Here is a 21,547-nt window from a genome sequence, read left to right on the forward strand (position 1 = left end):
GTGCTCCCTCAGTCCTCCACCCTAAAGAATGAATTTAAAGCAGCACTGTGTCTGCGTGAGCTAGACCGTTGTTTGCGTCCATCCTGCAGAGACACTGGGCGCCTTTCTTCTGTCAGGGACAAGGGTGGGTGTCTGTGGAGTCGCGCTGGAGCTATTTACCCCATACTCACACACTGTCCTGATAGGCACCGTGCCCTAGCAGCCCCAGCTGTCTGTAAGGCGAATCATTAATTGGAACATCCCAAAAACGTGGCCTAAGAACAGCCTACTGTATCTAACTCGGTGTCTTTTGATAGGCACAGACAGACATGAAGACATCCCCTATTTTATTTTGCAGCACGCATAACCACAGTTTCCTCTGTAGACATAGGAAGGAGCAGGTGCATGCATAACAGCAGCAGTAAGATGAGCCTCTGCAAGCCAACCAAAACTGTAAGTACTGTATTTGATCATTTTATATATATATATACACATATATATGCATATATATATGTGTATATATATATGTGTGTGTATATATATATATATGTGTGTTTGCTTTATCCTGTTTGACCTGTGATTCAAAAGCTATTTGTTCATTGTTCCCTGTCAGCTGAAACAACACTTCTTCCGTGTGGGTAAAACCTATCGGACATCTCAGATACTTTCCCCCTGCACCCACAGATTCTCAGCAAATGTGTTTGCAGCGGAGCTCTGTCATACGAGAGGTTCCCTTTTAACAATATTCATCCCTGCTGGTATTTATGTCTCTTTGTTGTCTCTGGTCCCAATTAAAGGTGCTCTGTTATTATGTATTTTGATACTTGCTCATGCCAGATGATTGGACTCAGGTTTTGCCTGAGGTGCATGGGGTGATATTATAAGCCTGTGCTGGGAAATGTCATTCTTGTGCATTTCACACAATTACCTGAACTATATCTCCTTTCCCTTCAGCTACAAAGTGCTGATGTCACATGTTGCAGGGTGTGTATGTAAATGTGTGTGTGTGCGCGCGTGTGTGTGTACATTCCCTGTCGAGATATTTAGTGGGTGACACATTGAACTGTAGTCAAGAATGCTACCCTGTGAGAAGAGGAAAAGAGGGAGCAAACAACAATGGGAGGGGGAGGAGAGAGACAGAGACAGAGAGGTAGAAAAAAAGAGAAGACGAGAGGATAAACCAGTGTGGCAGGTTTGCGTCACTGCACACAGTCCATCATGCAAAGCTGATGGAAAGAAGACAGCGAGACAGAGGAGCTAGGAGCTGATGTCATTACAGAGTACTGTCTAGCTATGAACCCTTGTCAACACAAAGGAGGACAATGCACACTTAGAGGAGGTGAGTGTTTGTCACTGTTAGTTGATTCGTAAGCTAATTTGCGAAAGCCTGATTTAGTAAAATGTTGTCGTTTTGCCTGATGTCTTGGTGCATGTGTGTCTTTCTTTCTGTCCAATGGTTGTTTTAAAGCGGGTACGGTTGTGTTGCCCAGGTTGCACAGATGGGAGTCTCTGTGAACGAGCAGAACAGGTGTTTCTGTAAACTGACACTCAAGACTCACCTGCACTGGGAAGCACCACCGCAGACGCTGTAACGTAGACTTCATAAAATGCCGCGGACAGCTTCATATAATCACACAGGCAGTGCTTATTGTAACTCCCTTGTCCTGTTTTATTTGTACAGCAAATCAATCAGCTGACAGTGTTCATGTTTAATGCCATTAGAGACGATTGGCTCTTCATTCTGCCTTGATAAATGATCAAAGGTGGCTTCACTGGCTTATTGACAATGCCTGTTCTCTATGGCTTTATACTCAGATATCCCTAATGATTCATTGTCCATCAGTAACTATCATTCTCTCAGCACATGGTATGTAAATCCATGTAAGTTTGTCCTCCTCTTTGGCAGTCTTATCTGATCTTTTTCACAGTTTCCTTCTTTGACTCTAAGACCAATACGTGCTGCACAGAGACTAATAGTGGCACTTTTAAAAGATTGTTTCTGCTGAGTGGATTGCTGTTCGGTGAGTTTTTCCAGTTACTGGGTTCTGGTTTCGCTGATGCTGACAGGTAGCCACGAGTATGTTGCTTGTGTAAACAAACATTATGATTTATGTGTGGAACAGAGAGCATTGTCTGAGTCCTGCTGTTCAGTGAATGGGGTCATTGAGTCAGTGTGAGGGGAATGTTAGGAAGGCAGGAAGGTGTTGCAAAATGACACAACTGGCAGGGATTTGGGGTGAGTGAAGTGTTTTCTCTTTTTTTCTAGTCCCCTTTTAATTTCCTATCATTTTCCTATCTCCTCCACTTATTGTCCACTGTATGCTTTACTGTAACATATTGTGTTCCCTGTCTTCTGCCACTCTGTGATTCTGTTTGACTGTTTTGAGTAGCCAGCGCAACCACAATCCACATATCACCACATTCCAGCCCAATCCGTTCTGAGGATGGAAATTTGTACATTTTTATGTTTGGCAGGCAACGGAAGCTGTTCACTGAGGTCGAGCTGAAGCCTCCTGGGGACAAAACAACAAGAAATCAAGGAGAGGAGCCAGAGGAGTCATCTCTTCCAGACCACAAAGCAGAGGCCAATCAGGAATATCAAACTTTGGAATGATTTCTTTCTGTGCAAGGATCGAATCAGACGACTGTCATGGTGCCACTGTTTGTTTTCTACACAGTCAAAACTGAAGCATCTAGATGAACTGCTTCCAGAGTACTGTTTAAAAGACATCTGCTGGGTATCACTTTAAATATCAAGTTCACGCTTCCACTCTCTTTTTGGGATCTGGCATTTGACAGGAGCTCATTAACTTTGTTTACTCTCAGACAATGGACTTGTCCTTGCTCCCTAGTGCAGTGAGTGAGTACAACAAGCAGAAGACAGGGAGACACTTCACCGTGCGCTCAGCTAACTCTCCTATGTACAGTCTCACTCGCAGGGAAGGTGTTAGAAGGAGGGACACTGCTGAGGAGAAAAGAGAGGGACATGGGACACGCACAAATTTTACAAACAAGGAGGAGGAAACAGTCAATGGATTTCAAGCCAGGACTTGTAGTGTTAAAGGTCAGCGGGAGGAGAAGGAAGCATCAGGCTATAAGATGACATCCCAGCTGAACCAAAATGGCTCAGCAGACAAATCAACCCCAGAGTTTGGTACTAACAGAAGTGAAAACCATGTATTTGAAAGCCGGGGAAGAACAGAGTGGAGGAGAAGCAACCTGTCAAGCAGAAGTAAGAGTTTAGATTGGAGAGCAGGGTCCAGAAACCCTGATCAAGGCAAAACTTACATGTCCAGGATTTCAACCAAAAGACTGGGAGATATCAGTAAACAAGTTGGACGTTTGGAGGAAAGATGGACAGGAGTTGAGGGCGTAGTGATGGGCAAGGTGATTTCTTCACGACAACCATATAACTCTGCAGGTGCAGGGAAACTTCGAGACAGGAGCCCAGTAAGTCACATGAGCCAGACCTTGGACCGGGCCAGTAGGGGTAATTCTCTCCCTTCCAGGTTGAGGTCAGAGTCAGGGTCTGGCTCCAGGTTCACAGAGACAGCTACCTCGTTTGGACCCAAAGGTGGACGGAGCATACTGGAGAGGATAGAGAAACTCTATGGGTCGGCTGGTTTCGGTAAAGCCGAGGACTCAACGGATTCCCTAATTTCACCACAGCAGAGGTTATTTGAGAAGACAGCAGGGGGAACCTTCCCCAGGCATTTCTCATCAGGAGAGGACAATAGTTCAGTGCAGAGCAGAATGTTATTCACATGGTCGCATAAAGATGACAAAACTTCCAGTTCTGTGACTATTTTTCCGAGGACAAGCACAAACAGAGAGAAATCACCAGGAGGCCAATGGCAGGGACAGATCCAGGACAGGTATTCAGAGGAAGGTGGCATTAACTGGGGGAGAGGGTTTGTGGAAACAGGCACGAGGTCCCTGGACAGAGCCAGGAGTAGGTCCACTATAGCAGATCAGATTAGATCTGCTAGGGCTGCAGGAGGCATGACTGCTGCTGCACTGCCTTTCTTTGAAGAGACACCAGTTCTTTTCAGAGATTCATCTGGATTCAAAGAGAAAAGTAGTCAAGATGAGAGCAAGGCAAATCATGGAGATGAAAAGAGTGAAACTGGTGGAATAAATGGGCTGTTGAGAGAAAGAATTAAAGAGCAGGAAAAAGAGACAGAGACAGATGATGGACCCAAAGAAAAAACTGATTTGAAGAGTTGTACTGTTGATGATGTGTTTGAGACAAATTCTCACAAAACCACAGTGAAAACAACAGAGAGGAAAAAGTTTCCTGAAATGTTGTCGGTCCGCTCCGCAGCCAGCGTGAGAAATAAGATCAATCAGTTTGAGGCTCTGACGCAGAGAACGGTAACAGGTCAAGTCCTGATGCCGAGACGGACCTTTTCTGTGCCAACACAACTCAACAGGGGCCATGATGGAGTGAAGAAGAGCGGCTCAGCAAAAGAAATAGGTGGACTCAGAGACAAGTGGGAGGGACTTAAAGATGGAGGGGGGACCGAAGACAAAGTGGCTGGATCAGGAAAAAAGCTTGCGTCAGGAAGGTCTTTATCATTGGATGAGGTTGGACTAAGATCAATGAAGAAAGAGACAGGAGGGAATGATTTGGTAGACGGGGGGAAAAATAACTGTTCTGATGATGATTTTGGTAAATATTCCAGACTCAAGAATACACCAGAAATCCCTTTAAATGGGGGAGCTAAAAGATGCAGCAGAATGTTTCACATAGATGAGACAGATTTATACAAAATCTCAAGCCCCGAGGAGGCAAGCCAGAGTGATATGACAGCTAACAATACTCCCTCTTCACCACTGTCCTGTGACACTTCAGCTGGTGTGCAGAAAAGGACTTCCTCTGACATTACTTCACCACTTAGTGATGATGACAAGACTCCAACAAACATCCTGAACCACTCGCCTTTCAGTATTTCACCTAGCGCACAGTCGGAAAATGCCACACCCATTGCTGACAGTGAAAACAAAAGCACTTCTGTCATTACACAAACAGCCAAAGCTCAAGATCCAGACTCTCCACATCTCCCTCGTCCTCTCGCCACCTCCTCCCACAGCAACCTCCAAGATATCATCTCTCCAGACGTCAAAACAGCTTACCCGACAGGGAAAAAACAGGTATTGGACCTGAATGCTTGGGTAGCTGGTTTGAACCCAGATTATAAGTGCTGGAAGGATAATGGAGATGATTATGAGGATGATGATGAAAGCACACAGAAGGATGAAGATTCAAACTATGATTCAGACTCTGGAGAGTCGTCAGTGACCATCACCAGTAATATGAGCCAGTCAGATCGCAGGAGCTTTTGTGTCAGGTGGGGACTGTTTATGTTATCAGATTTCTGGTTTGATGAAGGTAATCATTAAAGGAACTGATCAGATGTTTTGCCGTTTGTAGTCTGTCAGAGCTGTGTAACTTTACTGGAGCTGACTACGAATCAGAGAATGACAACGATGAGTTGCAGTCAACGGGCCGGCGGTCTGCATCACTGAGCTCAGATGTGTCAGCCCTGTCCTACGTGTCCGTGCTGCCCGCTGAGGAGCTGGACAGGCTGCTGGACGATGTCAGGAGTCTAGGGGACAACACCCTGCAGGTACAAACACCTGGGTATTACTCACTTTTTTACATGTTTTATTGTGGTTTTGCAACCACTCATGAAATAGGTCAGTTTTGTGTTGCTGATTTATGCTGATCTTTTTCACTCTGTAATTGCAATGGCCTTTCTTTGCCAAGTGTTTACTTGCATCTAGATAAGATTTCACCAGAATACATTACATATAATATTGATTTTGCTATAGCTATTGCTGCTGACTAGGATTAGTTTGTAATGTTTCCCATTACAAAACTAATTTGTAGATCAAATGAATTATACAGTTCATAGGTTCACTAGTGACTGATGGAGTAATTGTCCATTGTCTCCACTTTATGAAACCAAATATAAACCTATATGTTCCATGAAGCGTGCTCTACCTGATGGTCTGAGGTGTGTCTCCAAGTAAACATAAGTTTATACATACAGTATAACTAAAAAAGGCACCAATAAGACCTAATGAAATATACAGAGGTCATCCTGTTTAGGTAAATGTTCAAATTATGCTAACATTTATTCAATGCGATGAGGACATGCATTTCAATATTTTTCTGCTTTCAGTTGTGCATTAAAATTACATGGAGATGATAACTATGTCTTCTTTTTCTCATTTTATCTCTCTTGCAGGACTATGATGATGTTCAAGTGGTGGTTCTCCATAAGGAGGTGGGAGTAGGACTGGGCTTCAGTATGGCAGGAGGCGTGGACCAAAACAAGCCTGTCACTGTGAGAAAATATTCTTTTCTTCAGCAGTTTGACAAATATTTAAATATATTCCATCTATTAATTTGTTTTCAATGTCTTCCCATCAGGTTCACAAGGTGTTTCACTCTGGTGTTGCTGCACAAGAGGGCTCCATAAGAGAGGGGGACAAGGTTTTGTCAATCAACGGCATTGCACTGTGTGGGAGCGCCCACTGGGAGGCCCTGAGGGTCCTAAGGAGGGCAAAGACTCGGGACATGGGAGTGGTGGTCCTGAGGAGAGGTGATGTCAGGGATGTCTCAAAGAAAAGTGTAAAGGGAAATGATAAGGGACCAACACAGACTCAGTACGAGACAGGTGAGAGCTCAGGCTTTACCAGAGATCTGGAAAGACTTGAGTCTGAAATGCAGCAGTTCAAAGTGCGGTACTGTATCTGTGTTTTTCGACTCTTCTTAGGTCATCGTGTGTGCTTGCAACTGCAGAAGAACAGCAGGGATCTGGGCTTCAGTCTGCAGGGAGGTGTGGGCTCTAGTCTGGGGAACAGCCCACTCTGCATACAGAAGATTTTCCAGGGTGAGAAGTGAAACCCTGTGTTCCAGTGGTTCAGAGAAATGCTGAGATTTAAAACCTAAACACTCACCATCACAAATACATGCCAAATAGAAAGTCTGCTGCCATATTTTAAATGCCAGCTGCTCATTCTGAATCATATTAGTCATGGTTTGCAAGTGCAAACCCTTACAATTTAGATGGTGTAAACTATTTTAAGACACCATGGCACCAACAGCTGCAACAAATCCTTCTTTTATGATATGAGTGGGTAGACCATAGTTTTTTTTACATTTTCTGGCATACTTACAAAAAGAGAAAGAAAACTGCTGTTTAGTCTTTCTTAATAAAAAGGGGAGTGATTGTTAAAGGTTTATGGTCATTGTCTTTCCTCAAACAGGGGGACATGAACACACACTGATGCAAAAATGTAATACTGACATTATGTTGTCATTCTTCTGGATTTGCAACATTGCCATGGGTGAAAGAAGTAACAGTAACCTAAGCAAAAGTAGGAATACCACACTATAAAAATGCTCCTTTCATCCAATTATTTACTTGAGCAAAAAATATAGAAGTATGTATTTCAAAGTATTAAAACTAAAAGTACTCATGACCCATATCTATTTCCTATAGAGCTATGTTAATAGATATGTAATTTTATTATTGTTATTTGTGTTTTATTATATAAGTAGTTTAATATTGTAGTTGGTCAGGGTGAAACGAATTAACTATTTTATACACTGCTGGGATGTTTCATCTATAGCAGTGCACCATATGCAACAGACTATTTGTATTTAAAATTTAAAAAAAAATTACGTTAAGTATAGTGGTTAGATAAATGTAGTGGAGTAAAAAGTCCAATATTTCCCTCTGAAAGGTGGTGGCGTGGAAACATAGTAGTGCAGGGACCAAATACATTGATGGAGTAACCAGAATGTAGTTGTAATTCACTGTTTGTACATTAGGTGTCGCTGTAGAACTCCGGTAAACAGATAGGAAGGTCACAGTTGTTTGACCCCGGGAGTGGTAAAGAGTTATTGAACGCTGTGACGCTCAAGTTTGTTTGTTGTGCTGTAAGCTGTGCGTGTAATGTGTATCGTTTGAAACTGGACGCTGTACATTTATGCACTGTGGAAACAGTAAGAAAAGGGATTGTCATTCTGCAACTAAAGGAATAACTTCTTTACTCAACACAACGCTCAGCAATGTGATGTAACATGAAACAGAACCGAAGCATGACAGCCTGGTCACTCCTGGGTTAATAGACATCAAAGCATAGCTTGAAGTAGAAGATTTGCCACTTACAAGTAGAGTTATATGGAAATACTCAGTAATCGGTACAAGGTACTAAAGCCTGCAGTGCAGCAGTACCATGATATAAAAGAATAACAAAATCTCTGATAATTAGCAGATTTATATGATCTCACTTGATGTATCATCATAACCTATCCCTAAATCAAGTGAAAATACAATATGATAGATTTATTGATATTTTACTGCCAATGAGAGAAAGTAGACTTGTTTGATTTTTCAAGAAACATTCTTGGCTGTGGTGGTTCAGCAATTCTTTATAAATAAACAGAGAAGAGAGCATACGTTTTGCTCTTATAGGAACAATTAGCAGCCCTGTGAGAACTAAGATTTTATTCTGATATATTCACTGTGACCGTTCATTACATCTTCTCAACAAACACAGACTTGTACAGATATTGACTAAATGTTTTTACTTTTCTCTTGTTTCCCCTCAGGAGGACCTGTTGACGAGGTATGTCCTGGTGATGAGGTTCTAGAAATTCAGGGCATAAACGTGGTGGGGATGAGACGCCTGGAGGCCTGGACTTTGATCAGAAGACTTCCCCCTGGACCTGTGGACGTGGTGCTGCGGCGCCCTCTGAAACATCTGGAAACATGAGCATTATAGAGGTGCTTTACTTCTGGCGTACAGTTCGGGGAATGCTGGCAGACCAGAAACTAAAAGCCATCCATGAGAGACAGCATTGCCTCCGGTGGCAAAAAATGTGACATAAAATGAGTGAACTATTGGGCCCTAATGTCATGAAAACAATTAGTTTATGTATTGTCACTAAAACAACTCCTTAAAAGAAAAGGAATAACGAGGTCAAAGGTTTTTTTTACATGATTACATCTACCTCGAGGCCTGGGTTTTCGTGTCGACCATAATTAATGTGCACTGATGGCTCATACATTTGTCAATTCAGTCAACATTTATAACAGATATGGTCAGTTAAAAACTTGTAAATTGGTGCTTGTAAATTAAAACACTTGTAATATATTGTGAATAGATGCTACCTGCATTTAGAGTTTATATTGCTTTTTAATAAATGCTAACAAATTGATGTTTGTTATTTTTGCACGAAGCAGAGGGGGGGCAGAGTGGCATCATGTCTTTTTTTATCAGTTCATAGAAAAGAACAAATGGATAAAACTATGAAGTAGGTTAAAGGTATTGTCCCTTTTATGTATAGACTATTACTTAATAATGATACAGCTTAAAAATGATAAGATAAAATGTGTGGCCATTACAGTCCTCACACACTAAGGTGACTATAAAAGCTTCAAGGTTTATGATGTGAAGAAATAATCATCAGTTCCCCAACCTCTAAATATAGTCAAGCAGTTTATTTCTTCAGATGAAATAGTGGTAAAAAATAACACAAATTAAAACGCTAATGCAGTACCGACTTGGCCTGTCAAACTGAATGTATGTGCTTTATCTGATGTCAATTTATTTTTATGCCACGGTCATTTTCCTCTCTGAAAATTGTCAGCAATAACACAGGTTAGCAATTATTTGTGTTACATAATTCTTTAGGAGTCCAGAGTTCAGCGAGAGGCCTTATGCAACCTGCAGATTCCTAATAATGAGTGGGGATTGTTGCATCAGGAATAAAACTTTCTTTACATACAGTTGTTCGTAGCAAAATCTAAGTCTAATCTGATGAAGACTGATAAAGACTTGTATCGAGAAATGTAAGGATATATTATGACATTAATGGGAATTCCTCCCACTTATGCTGATAACTTAGTCAAACTCAGCCTTATCACTTGTACACACACTTTGAAATTAGCTTGAGCTTCATGTAAATGTACAACGTGTACGTGTTAAAGTATGTCCAGGCTGTATTATGTTTATATTTCATAATTTATGTGGGTTATATGCAAAGTATTAAGGCATATTGTTTATTTAGGGAGAATAGAATACTTTTTTTATTTGGACTGATAATTATGCCATTGTCAGTCAATTATACAGCAGTTATTTGATATGAATATACTGTGATGAGGGCAGTCATAAGGCAAATCTCCAACAGGTGTATTTCTATTTATATAGTATGTTAGAGAGACTTGTAGCTGTCTCACACATTGACGGTGTGTAGCACCTTGCCCAGATTGATGGCAATGAAAAACATAAAGGCACAAATATGCACAAATGCTTATTTGTCATAAACATCTTTAACTAATTTTCTGAAAGTAGTTAATAGGTTCATATTGTAAATTTATTCTGCAACTTATTACCCTCGGCCGTTGCAGTCAAAACCATAATCTTACTGTTTATGGCATCTGTTCATGTAAGCACCCTCTAACAGCTGAGGGACATTACGCTCACCAGCCAATCCCGAGGTGTTACAACCTAATAAATAAGAAGTAGTGTTTGTCCGGCTGTAGAGAAAGACGAGGCAGAGCGGTGGAAAGGTGGGACACACTGCACATCAGTACTGTCACCTCCTAAGACATCACATCAGCTCCTGGACAGATAGACAGACAAACAGGCAGAATCCAGAGTGAGATGATAAGATTGATTTCATTGTATTCTATCCATGTTGAAGCTACGTATACTGAAAGTGAAGAATGCTCTGGTGCGAGAGTGTATGGCTGAGTTCTTGGGAACTTTCATCTTTCTGGTAAGTGACTTTTTATTATATTACTTGTATTGCCTTATTTTTTATTTTTGTTAAATCGGTCTACTTATTTGTGTTTTATTAATTGATGATATTTTTTTCATGAGCTCATGAAACGTGAACAATATAGGTTGTGAATTCAGGCCTTATGTTTAAAAATAATTTTATCGATTTTAAAAAAACCTCTTGAAAAGTGAAAAAGACACATTAGAATTCCCGCTGTCACAGCAAGCAGTGCCAAAGTTTGAAATATCATGAATATAATTGTTTACATAAATTAAGCAAAATGCAAACATTGTGTGAACGAATGTTTAGGACTCTGATCGAAAATGTATTTTACATATGACAAAGAAATTGAGGTTTAAGACATGTGGAGGCTGTTCTTTAAAAAAAAATAGCAAACTGAAAATTTTAATACCACTATCATGAATCCTGGTGATGTGTCAATTTACAAAATGTTCCCACGACTATTCACTTAACAGAATATTCATATTGTTCTGTTCCTGTTTTCATTTAGTCATTTTACAGCAGTTCACTGTTTGTTTTTGCTTAGAGAGAAAGTCAGATCTATACAAAACATAAATGGATGAATAAACAAGATTAGGGCATCAAAAAAGATGTAAAGTTATGTTCATACATTTTCATAACCCATAAAATGAATTAATCAGCTAGATCCATTTCAGTTTACACAATTAATTATTCTACATGTCCTAATTTTACTGGCAATTTTCCCATCCAAATGCAAACCCTCTTTTTTACAGTAATTGTTCTGATTCCATATTAATGTTGCATTGACTTGTAATAAATGCACAATACAACAATGTTAATTATTAATTCATAGGCCCATAAAGTTTTTTTTTAAATGATTATATCTTTGTGTTTACTTGTATCTGTGGGGAGATTACAGCCATATTGTTGGTTACATGGTAAATTATGTAAGACATAGACAGTTTGATTACAAAGTCCATGTTTATGACAGGATTTAATTAATTACATGTCAATTTACTCACATGTCCTGACATCTCCTTCCACCTTATCTTGCTCTGTCCCCTTTCTTTGCCATGAAGCTTTTTGGGTTGTCTGCAGCAGCACAGGTAAAAACCAGCAGAGACCAGAAAGGCCAGTTTCTGTCAGTCAATATGGCCTTCTCTGTGGGCCTGATGTCAGCCATGTACCTCACCAAAGGCATCACAGGTAAAAATGAATGATCTGTGATCTTTTAATTTAACATGATGTTACACTCTCAACCAACACTGACAGATGAACAAAACAAAACAAAAAAAACAGCACCTTTCAGTCAGCTGCCTCACACTGAATTGAGAGTTTTACTGCAGTTATTCACCGATATTAGCACTTCCAACTTTTCAAGGTGTTTCCTCTGACCAATATTTACCTAGATTACTGTAGTCCAGGTAGATTACAACTGTACAACTGTAATCTACGGAGGTATGGCTACAACTAATCTCAGATTTCCTTACCTTCCAATCTATCTCACAATCATCACTTTTAACTTTCTCCTTCCTTTATTCTTCTCCCTCTGTTTCTCTGTAGGTTCCCATCTGAACCCAGCGATGACTCTGAGTTTATGTGTTTTGGGGAAGGTGACCTGGGGAAAACTGGTGCCCTACTGCCTCGCCCAGCTGCTGGGGGCTTATGTGGCATCGGCACTCGTCTATCTGGTCTACTATGGTTTGTTTTTCTATCATCTCAGGTAATTATATCATCAACATGCATACTGTTTGTTTGTTTGACATTACCTCTGTATCTATCAAGATGCCATAATGGAGTTCAGCGGAGGCGTTTTGACTGTATACGGTCAAAATGAGACAGCATCTATATTTGCCACATATCCCTCAGAATACTTGACTTTGGGCAGAAGTTTCCTTGACCAGGTGAGCAGGATGATGTGGGATGTGTCTTCATTCAGATCAGTACTTTTTCAGATGTTTCTGTACTGAACTCGTGATTAAGTTTATAAATTTGCATTTCATTAGGTAGTGGGCACTGGCATGCTGATGTTGTGCACCCTGTGTTTGGATGAAAAGAGGAACACCCCCGCTCCCTCTGAACTCATTCCTGCTATAGTGGCAGTGATCCTCCTTGGGATCTCCATGTCAATGTCAGCTAACTGTGGTGCTGCAATAAATCCTGCTCGGGACCTGGGGCCTCGCCTTTTTACGCTAACAGCAGGCTGGGGCACAGAGGTCTTCACGTAAGTATATTATCTGACATATATAGTGCACATGCACAGCATCAAACACAATTTTCTAGTAAGAATGGATATTTCTGTAAATATTTTGAGGCTGGCCTTAAAAGCTGCACAATTCATTCAAACTGTTGTCATGACATCATTAAATAAAATTTGTTTTCCATTGTTGTATGTTTTTAACCTTGTGTCTCAGAAAATCACGTATGTCAGAGGTTATCAGAACAGTTTTCTGAGTGCTCAACAAAACATGAAGTGTCAGCTTGTTACATGCAGGACATCTGATTAAGATCTGCTGCTGGTTCAACCTGTGGCTGCATATGATCTTATGATCCTTTGACTTCTCCAAAAATACTCACCGTAGATCTTATCTCGCATCACAGGGACACTCAGCCTTGACATAATATCTCAGTGTAAAGCCGAAACGGACGTGTTAAAAAAAAGCATCTTATCCTGTAGTGTTTCCTTTACGCCTTCTACCTCTGGTTGGGGCTCCACTGCTTGATATTTGTCCATTTTTATCAACTGCTTGGTAACTTTATGTTAAATTTTGTTTGGTAGCTACACAAAAGGGATCACTAGACCTTGTTTTCTCTGGATGTGAGTTGTTAAACCTGAAATTAAAACTTTTAGCTAAAAAAAAAAATGCTTAAAAGCAGTGTCTAATAATTTTCTTTTGTTTTGTCACTGTGGAAAAATCCATGTTATGATATATATAAATATAGAAAATACAAAAATATTAGTACAGGCCATTTTAATGAGATGTTGACCAACAAACCTGCACTGTATACTTGAACCTTTTTGTCCCATTCATTTGTTCTCCAGGTGTTACAACTACTGGTTCTGGGTCCCCCTGGTGGCTCCACCTATAGGAGGTATTATAGGTTCTTTGATGTATTTGGTCTTCATCCACTGGCAGCTGCCTGACTCAGACTCCACTGAGACCCCCCCCACTCTCGTCACCATCAGTGACAAAATCAAGCACCCAGCACCCACAAGGAAAAAAGGAGACGAGTTAAAGACTGCACATTTCTAAATGTTACTGTAATGAAAATGTGTCCCAAAAGGCTGCTTGTTTTAATGTACTTACATTGTGTCATTTCAATCTACAAATTTTCAGTTTTGTAAAAAGAAAATTCCTCGACTTTTGGTTATTTGTGGAAAGAAAATAATTATTTTTATATGCATGTATTTCTTTCATATGCTACTTTGTTGTGTTTTTTTTTATTATTTTTTTTTTTAAATATATTTTACACACACTTGTTCCAGGGAGAGGGCCCACTTCCTTGTCTCATGCTGGTAGTATTTGAATGTGCTGTCATAAGCCTGTTAGGGCTTGTTCTGTAAGGAGAAGAGGGTTAAATCGGGGACCCTCTTTAGAAAACTCTGCTCTCCAACATCTGCATCTACATCAAGATTGTCAGTCGTTTCATCAGTGTTTTAGATCGCTTCGGTCTCTTGAGTCCATCTGGAATACACTTAAAAGAAGATTGTGAAACAGGTTGATGACAAGTAGAGTAATAACGTGTTTGAACCTTAAAGCATGTTCAAAAAGGTGACGCTGTATTAAATTTCTGCCCTGTGACATTGACATGGTCACAAACTATATGTGGCATTAATCTATATGCACTTTGGAGGTCCCTGTATACTGAAACCAGACCCAGGTTCAACCACAGACTTATTGTCAGGCTCTTACTTGCTCTAATTTACACTTTTGATAAAGAGAATTAGAATTGTCAAGTCTTTGAGCAGGTTTTCAAGTCTCACTCTGACCTGGTGATCGGGATATGACGACACTTCTTGCATTTTAAAATTGTCCAAAGTGTCTCAAATCCACAGAGTTGCAAGGTTGTTCATTTTTAATGAAAAAAAAAATTGGGTTTTTTTTTCAGGTTGAAATTTAAAAAAAAAGATCTGGGGGCTTTATGGGTTAATCGTAAGACTATGTGTTATGTGTCAGTACACTTCTATTTAGTAGCCTTCATGTTAGTTCACTTGTATAGGGCATGAATTTTGTCAAGGCATTGTTGTCTGAAACCGCACACTGCTGTTGTGCACTTACTGGAAATGACCGTAACATTTAAATGCATCACTGGCCAACATATGATGGCTTTGTTTGGTTGTATTACCTCAATATGAACATATTTTTGCACCCCATTGCACCATCTGGCTACTCAGTGCGCTGCATGTTTCCATACAATTTTGAGCACACATATGCACTCAAAATAGCAAGTACAATAAGTGCACTAAGAGCTTGTGCAGTAGGTTGTTGCAAGGTACTCATAATATTCATACGTTTAAATATTCAAACATTTAAACATTTCTGGCAATAGATCAGGCCGCCATTTGTGTCCATTTCTGGGAGAAAACATACCTGGATACTGCATTGACAGCAACGGAGAATCGGAGGAAGTTGAGAATTTTCTCCAAACTTCTGCTTCAGACTAACCGGTTTAAATAATAACGATATGCCAAAGAGTGGCTGTGTAGTTAGTTGCACCAACAATGATGTGAAAAACACTTATCTCAGATTTTTTTTTTTTTTTTCCCCCTGTCATGTCATATAAATGATCCTGATAGAAGGGCTTTATGGCACCACTCTACAAGGGAAGACTTAAGTGACCTGACCAAGGAGGGATCAAATTAAACTTTAAATTTGTTTTATTTTTTTTTATCTATCCAGTGTGTTCAATGGCAGACAGAGTGGCAATACTATCCCTGGACATAGTGCCGTGTTGTCACTTTTAACGTAATTTTGATCCGGTGGTTTAAAACGGATTGGTTTTGTACTGCTATTTTACATTGAGCTCCTTGGCGCGAGTCGTTCGTTTCCTCCCAAAAGGGGGCGGGGACGGACTGAAAGCCAAAAATTCCCAGACGCGCTTATCTGTTAAAGGTCGCCATGGCGACGAGGCGGAAGAGAAAGGACCACCAACCTATTTTCAAACTGTTGAAATTAGCGGCAGAGGAAACTGCAGTTTCTGGAAAATGCTGCACTAAACCTTTAAGTTGTGGCAACACCAGCGTTTGTTTTACAGTAACAACAACTGCTGCTGGATAGAAGCCACTGATACGTTTATTGTGTGTGGAACAGGGTACGAAAATGTTGTTTATTTTTAAGTCAAACAACCAAACACAGTTGGCCGATGTTTTAGGCGGGTGATGCGTTCAAATGTCGCGGTTGACATTTCTGGTAAGCGCAACACGGCCGTGTTTGATTTGAGATAACACTACTCTGCCGATGTTTAATCACTATGAAAGTCGGTGCATTACATGTACAGTGAGCTTATTGACGGAAGAACGCGAGCCTGTACTTCTCTGCTCCACAACAATATCATAAGGAGATGTCAACATGGTGGCTACAAGCAATCAAACTAACAATTTAGTTTCGGCTGTTCCACTACTGGAGCAGCAGCGGTCGTCAGGTAAGACTGCACTAGATAACACAGCAAAATAAGCTTATTTTCCATCTGATTTCTCTCTGAACTTCTGTTTGTTAGTACTGATGGGTCTCTCTGCCTGATTTTAAACAACTTTACCTCCCTGATCCACAGGACAGGAGGGGGTGTGGGGGGAATAATGCACACATATGTAATTTCATAGGGCTCCATTATAATTATAGATGTCAATGAAGTATACGTTTCTGTGTTTAAAGATCCCCTCCAGACAAATTACCTGGTTCATTTAGTTTTTATAATTACGCCTTGCTTAAAAATCCAGAATCTATGAATATCCAAATATTTTTCAACTTCAAAAGTTTAACTCATGGGTACAAGATGCCTCATAAATCACTGAAAGTTCTTTCTCAAATCATGTACAATGCAGGTTTCAAATTTTGTCACACTGCTGTAGGTTTCCTGTTGGACCAGGACCCTTGAAGTCACAAATCCTGCTTGCAGGTACCTTAGAAGAGCACAGAGAAACTTTTCACTTTTAACAACTTGAAAACAGCCAATGTCATACTTAACATCATTTTGTATAGTGAGTGTCAAACCTATCCTATATACAAGACTAATCTTTGTTTTCCAACATTTAATCTGTGGAATAAGTTAAATTATTACCATCTGGTGAACAGGTGTCCCTCTTTATCTGGGAATTCAGAGCATTTTCATCCCTTGTCCCGTGTCCCACATAATGGAATAATGTCCCACATTGTGATTGCCACATCTTTTCAAACACTGCATCTAAAATCTAGAAATGCAGCCTCAACAACGACATTCCCACTGAAACCCAAAGATGATTCTCAGACAGATGAAGTAACAGCAGCTGAATTAACTCACGTTTACAACACTTTGCATCTCTCTCATAATCATACAGGTCAGCAGACTGTGGTAGTAAGCTGGCACTGCATAAGACCATTTACTGTGAAACATAAGTTTCCTCTATTCTACTGCAATTACTTAATGTGGTAATTTGGAAAGCTGCATTAAAACAAAAATATATTTGTTTAATCCTTAGAATCCTCAAGGCCTAACCTGTAAATTGCATTGTATATTGTTTGTATTTCTAAAATGGATAGACATCAACATTTTATATACAGTATGGTTATATATATATATATATATATACACCATATATATATATATATATATATATATATATATATATATATATATATATATATATATTTTTTTTTCATGGTGTTGGTGTTTCAGCCTTGAACAGTGAACAGATGTTGGAGGAGATAATGCTGACAGAGCAGTAGAGGGCGGTGTGACACAAACGAAAAAAACAAAACTGCTAACGATCATGGCAAGGGTAGTATTCAGGCTGTTTTAACAGCGAAGAATATTACAATATAAAGTGTTGGATGCACAAACATTTCACCACAGGTTTAAATCAGCCTCAGACTAATGTTTTAGAAGTTGTGTTTTCCAAGCAAACACGCATTAAACACCACTGTGCTGACCACAATGTTAGATTCTCAGCAAATGTGCTTCCTGAGTGCAGGAAGTTCAGATGGAGGTGGAGAAGGTGATGGAGGTGCAACCCCTCCTCCTCCTCCTCCCCCTATAGTCGAAGCCAAACCCTCCCTCACCTCTACACGGTGTTTGCAGCGCGTCCCTGGTGCCTGTCTCACCCTCCCACCTCAGCGGCCTCACATCATCCCGTGGCCAGCGTCGCCTCCAATTCAAGCCCGAAAACCTCACAATGACCTCGGCTAGAGGAGCAGCGAGGATGCCTCCACCATAAACCTATTTATAACGCCAACTAGAAAAGGTAGGAGCGGTGGTTGCTGCTGCGCCCTCCACATCATGTGTAGCCAGCCGATGTACCATGCAGTCTTACTTTATCAGCTGGAAATATTGACGTGTGTCTCGGTTTTCATTGTGAGGTGTTCAGCTCTTATTACTGCACCAATGTGATTTACTTTAAAGCTGCTCACTTCCTACAGTATATATGCTACAGATCGTTTCAGGGTTTTTTAAACCTCCCACCTCGGTCGTAAAGAAGTTTGATATTAGTCATAACATTTTACAAACTCAGGGAAAGTTACTGAGGTCACTGTGGCGACTTCAGATATAAATGGTACAGTTACAGCATTTACCGCAATGGATGTTAAAGCAGACTATGGACTTTTATGGTTTATAATTACATTATTACTTACGAAATGTACAGACTGCCTTCAGAATATCATGGCTTAACTTGTTTAGGATTTTTACTCTGTTGTTCTTTTCTCTCGTGCAAATCAGGTAAACTACAATGTTCAATTCAATGTGATCTCATTTAGATATCACAAAAATGTGTATATATTAACCACAGGGAAGTAACAACTCCCCTAAATTTACCCAATTTATTATTATAATATATATATGATTATGAGTTAAATGGGTAGAGCCTATGTGAAGCAGACCACACCAGACACGGGAAATTATTAAAATCAGCAATAATAATCAAAACAAAAGACAACATTTTATTTTCTATTACTGTAGCAGAGACATCAGCATATCTATAAATTGAACTTATTCTTATAAAATGTAACCTTCTTTCAGAGCAGCTCAATTACATGATAGCTAAAGTTTGTTATTCTACTTTTTGTTATAAATCACCTTATGAACGTCACCGTGCTGATCTACAGTAATCTTGTTGTTCATTTGAATATGATCTCTTGCAGCTCCTACAAAACTATATTAGTATTTGTTTTGGTAATATGTAGAAGAAGATTATACTGTAATTTAATTACTCCTCAACAGACAATAAGCTTGTCTTCATCAAGTGCATACTGGTTGAGTTCTTGTAGTCTTATCATATTAATAATAATAGTCTGATTTAGTGGCTCATGTTTACAGGATTTAGATTTAGTATAATTAGAGTTGACCATATTACATCAGAGATGACCCTGTAAAATGCTGTTCCCTGAATAGATAAGTTACACAGGGACACACTGAGAACAACTCTTGCTTTGAAAATATGATTTCAAAACAAGACATCCTCCCAGGAAATACATTAAATCTAGGCTGGAAATTTAGTTATTTAATTTCTCCTCAAGAAATTTACAGCCTGTCCTAAGTGCAGGCCAATTACATGAGGACATACCTTTGTTAGAGTTATTTTCTAATCATTTGATGGTTCAGTTTGGCGTTCTGTGCTTCCTTATGAAAATAACCAAAGTGGCTTACAGCAGTCTTGTAGTTGTATTATGGTATGCAGATGTACCAAAACATTTTACATAAATATGGGATATTTAACACACCTGTAAAATGTACTCCACAGCATTTACCAAGCTAAAGCGGCACTTGTATGGTACCATGATATCATATAGCCATTCTCCTAAATACATCCCACAAGAGGTTAGGTTAGGTTAGGTAGTTACTTTATTAACTAGAGTTATATACATTAACTTATCTATCCATCTATACATTTATTTTTATTCTCAAGAAGGGAATGACCTGCCTTCAGTGCAGTGACCTTAATGACTTAACAAGTTTAGTGTTATCCTCCTGTATATCAGCTTTTAGTGTTTGAGGAGATTAACAAACGGTCACCAATAAGATCTGCTAACACTGATAAAACGTGAGTTTTATGTGCACTATGCATGTTTTTCTTTATAAGGTGAGAGGCACTTTGCAGGTGGTGTTCAAGTTCAAAGCAACATATTTTTATTATGGATTTTTGGCACTCCAAATCCTCTAAAACGTCAGCCAGACTCCAGTGAGAGAGATGAAAGGAATTCAGCCCAGAGGCCAAGAAAGGTGCTCAGATACTCAGCGTGTCCCTGGTGTTTCTCATTTGCCCAGCTGCCACACATCATTCCATAAGAGCACTGGAGGTCTTTGGGGTTTTACAAGATGCCAGCCACAGATAGAGAGTGGAGAGAGGGAGGGATGTGACACCTGAAAGACTGAAGAGAGGTGTGACAACATGGCAAACAACTTTCATTGTCTAATATCTATTAGATGGATAAATAAGTAGTGTATCATGCAGGGAGAAAGCATGCAAGTGTGTATGGCAGGGGAAGAGATAAGGCTTGAAACTGTAACTGAAAGCTGATCGGTCCAAAGGCAGAGCAGCTCCTTCTCAGGAGTATTGATTGGATGCTCGCTGCCTCGAGTCCCTCCATATTCTTTGTATTTTGTAGTATGCACTAGAGCCAATACAAAGATGTATAATGCCTCACCTCTGCAGCCTCATCTGTCATCCTGCCTTTCAGCTTTTGTACTTAGCTGAGATAAAACACAGTGAGTAAAAGCCGCGAGGTGTATAATATTAACAGGTCAGCATAAATGAAGAGGAGACACATGCATAAAGGAAAGTGAGAAGACAATAGATGAGGGGAGCGGTGGAAGAGACAAGAGGAGAAGATGTGTTGGTGTGCTGTGCAGGCAAAAAAAATGCTGCTCCATTACTCCCTCTCATCCACTATAGGAGGAGATTGACAGTGCATCTGGCCCACGCCACCAGTCCCCAGACAGTGTGCCACAAAGACAAATGCAGCTCTCTGCTGAATGTAATTTCCTCATTATGGCTCTATTAGACCAGAGATGGCCTGGTGCGTGTGCCCTGTTATGCAGCGGTTTTAATGCCTGACTGATTTTCACTTCTCCATTGTGAGCACAAATAAATGTTTTCTACTGTCTCAAACTCTGCATGATCATTGTGTGGTCTAAAACAAAGAGAGCTGTTTCTCTTTCAAGTCTTTATACATATGCTTTTATCGTTCTCATTTCACATCTTCCTTTTCCTGCTCTGAAACGACTTAAGCTCTTCTTTTCCTTGGCAGACAGTCCCATGGGATATAGCAGAGGGACGCCAGCAGAGTGGAGATGTTCAGAAAGAAGCCTCCTACAGGTAGGCACCTGACATGAAACGCATTTATCAACTGTTAATTTAAACTAGTTTCCTTATAGTGTTTGCGGTCCTGGTGGCTAAATGGTGATAAAAGGGAAAAGATGGGTATCTCTCCAGAGTCTCACTTTTGACCTTGTGTTAATGAGAGAATTAGAGATTGGACTATAGTTGAAGTGTACTTAACCAAATGAACATACAGGTACAGTTTAAATGCACACAGGAAATATGGAGGATAGATTTGAATCTGATTGTCCAAACCAAGTCTTAAATTGTTC

The 21,547-nt window shown here is 40.0% G+C and overlaps 2 protein-coding genes across 3 annotated transcripts; both read left to right on the top strand.

The window, feature by feature from the left end:
* The first annotated feature begins 109 nt into the window (after window positions 1-109).
* Window positions 110-9,215, top strand: LOC138619460 (uncharacterized). 2 transcript variants are annotated; one of them, XM_069695954.1, is made up of 7 exons: window positions 110-432; window positions 2,455-5,330; window positions 5,414-5,609; window positions 6,234-6,332; window positions 6,419-6,665; window positions 6,765-6,881; window positions 8,609-9,215. In XM_069695954.1, exons 2-7 carry the CDS (start codon window positions 2,809-2,811, stop codon window positions 8,770-8,772), a joined length of 3,345 nt encoding a protein of 1,114 aa, XP_069552055.1. In that variant the 5' UTR covers window positions 110-432; window positions 2,455-2,808; the 3' UTR covers window positions 8,773-9,215. The 2 variants fall into 2 exon arrangements, with proteins under 2 accessions (XP_069552055.1, XP_069552054.1); XM_069695953.1 differs by lacking the exon at window positions 110-432 and adding an exon at window positions 1,033-1,318.
* Window positions 9,216-10,210: 995 nt separating this feature from the next.
* On the top strand, window positions 10,211-14,023 carry aqp10a (aquaporin 10a). Its single transcript, XM_069695961.1, has 7 exons — window positions 10,211-10,225; window positions 10,706-10,780; window positions 11,845-11,971; window positions 12,329-12,466; window positions 12,551-12,669; window positions 12,772-12,989; window positions 13,809-14,023. The coding sequence occupies exons 1-7, from the start codon at window positions 10,211-10,213 to the stop codon at window positions 14,017-14,019; spliced, it is 903 nt and encodes a 300-aa protein (XP_069552062.1). The 3' UTR covers window positions 14,020-14,023.
* Window positions 14,024-21,547: the final 7,524 nt, after the last annotated feature.

The sequence above is a fragment of the Brachyistius frenatus genome, unplaced genomic scaffold (assembly GCF_029030835.1).
Source record: "Brachyistius frenatus isolate BFR_SWC_R1_liver_20210118 unplaced genomic scaffold, ASM2903083v1 Contig_20, whole genome shotgun sequence".
NCBI classification, from domain to species: Eukaryota; Metazoa; Chordata; class Actinopteri; family Embiotocidae; genus Brachyistius; species Brachyistius frenatus.

Coding starts and splice junctions, on each gene's coding strand:
- aqp10a (XM_069695961.1), top strand. Junction 10,781..11,844: donor TGGGAACTTTCATCTTTCTG/GTAAGTGACTTT, acceptor TTTGCCATGAAG/CTTTTTGGGTTGTCTGCAGC. Junction 11,972..12,328: donor CCTCACCAAAGGCATCACAG/GTAAAAATGAAT, acceptor GTTTCTCTGTAG/GTTCCCATCTGAACCCAGCG.
- LOC138619460 (XM_069695954.1), top strand. CDS start 2,809: ATGGACTTGTCCTTGCTCCCTAGTGCAGTGAGTGAGTACAACAAGCAG. Junction 5,331..5,413: donor CGCAGGAGCTTTTGTGTCAG/GTGGGGACTGTT, acceptor TGCCGTTTGTAG/TCTGTCAGAGCTGTGTAACT. Junction 6,333..6,418: donor ACCAAAACAAGCCTGTCACT/GTGAGAAAATAT, acceptor TCTTCCCATCAG/GTTCACAAGGTGTTTCACTC.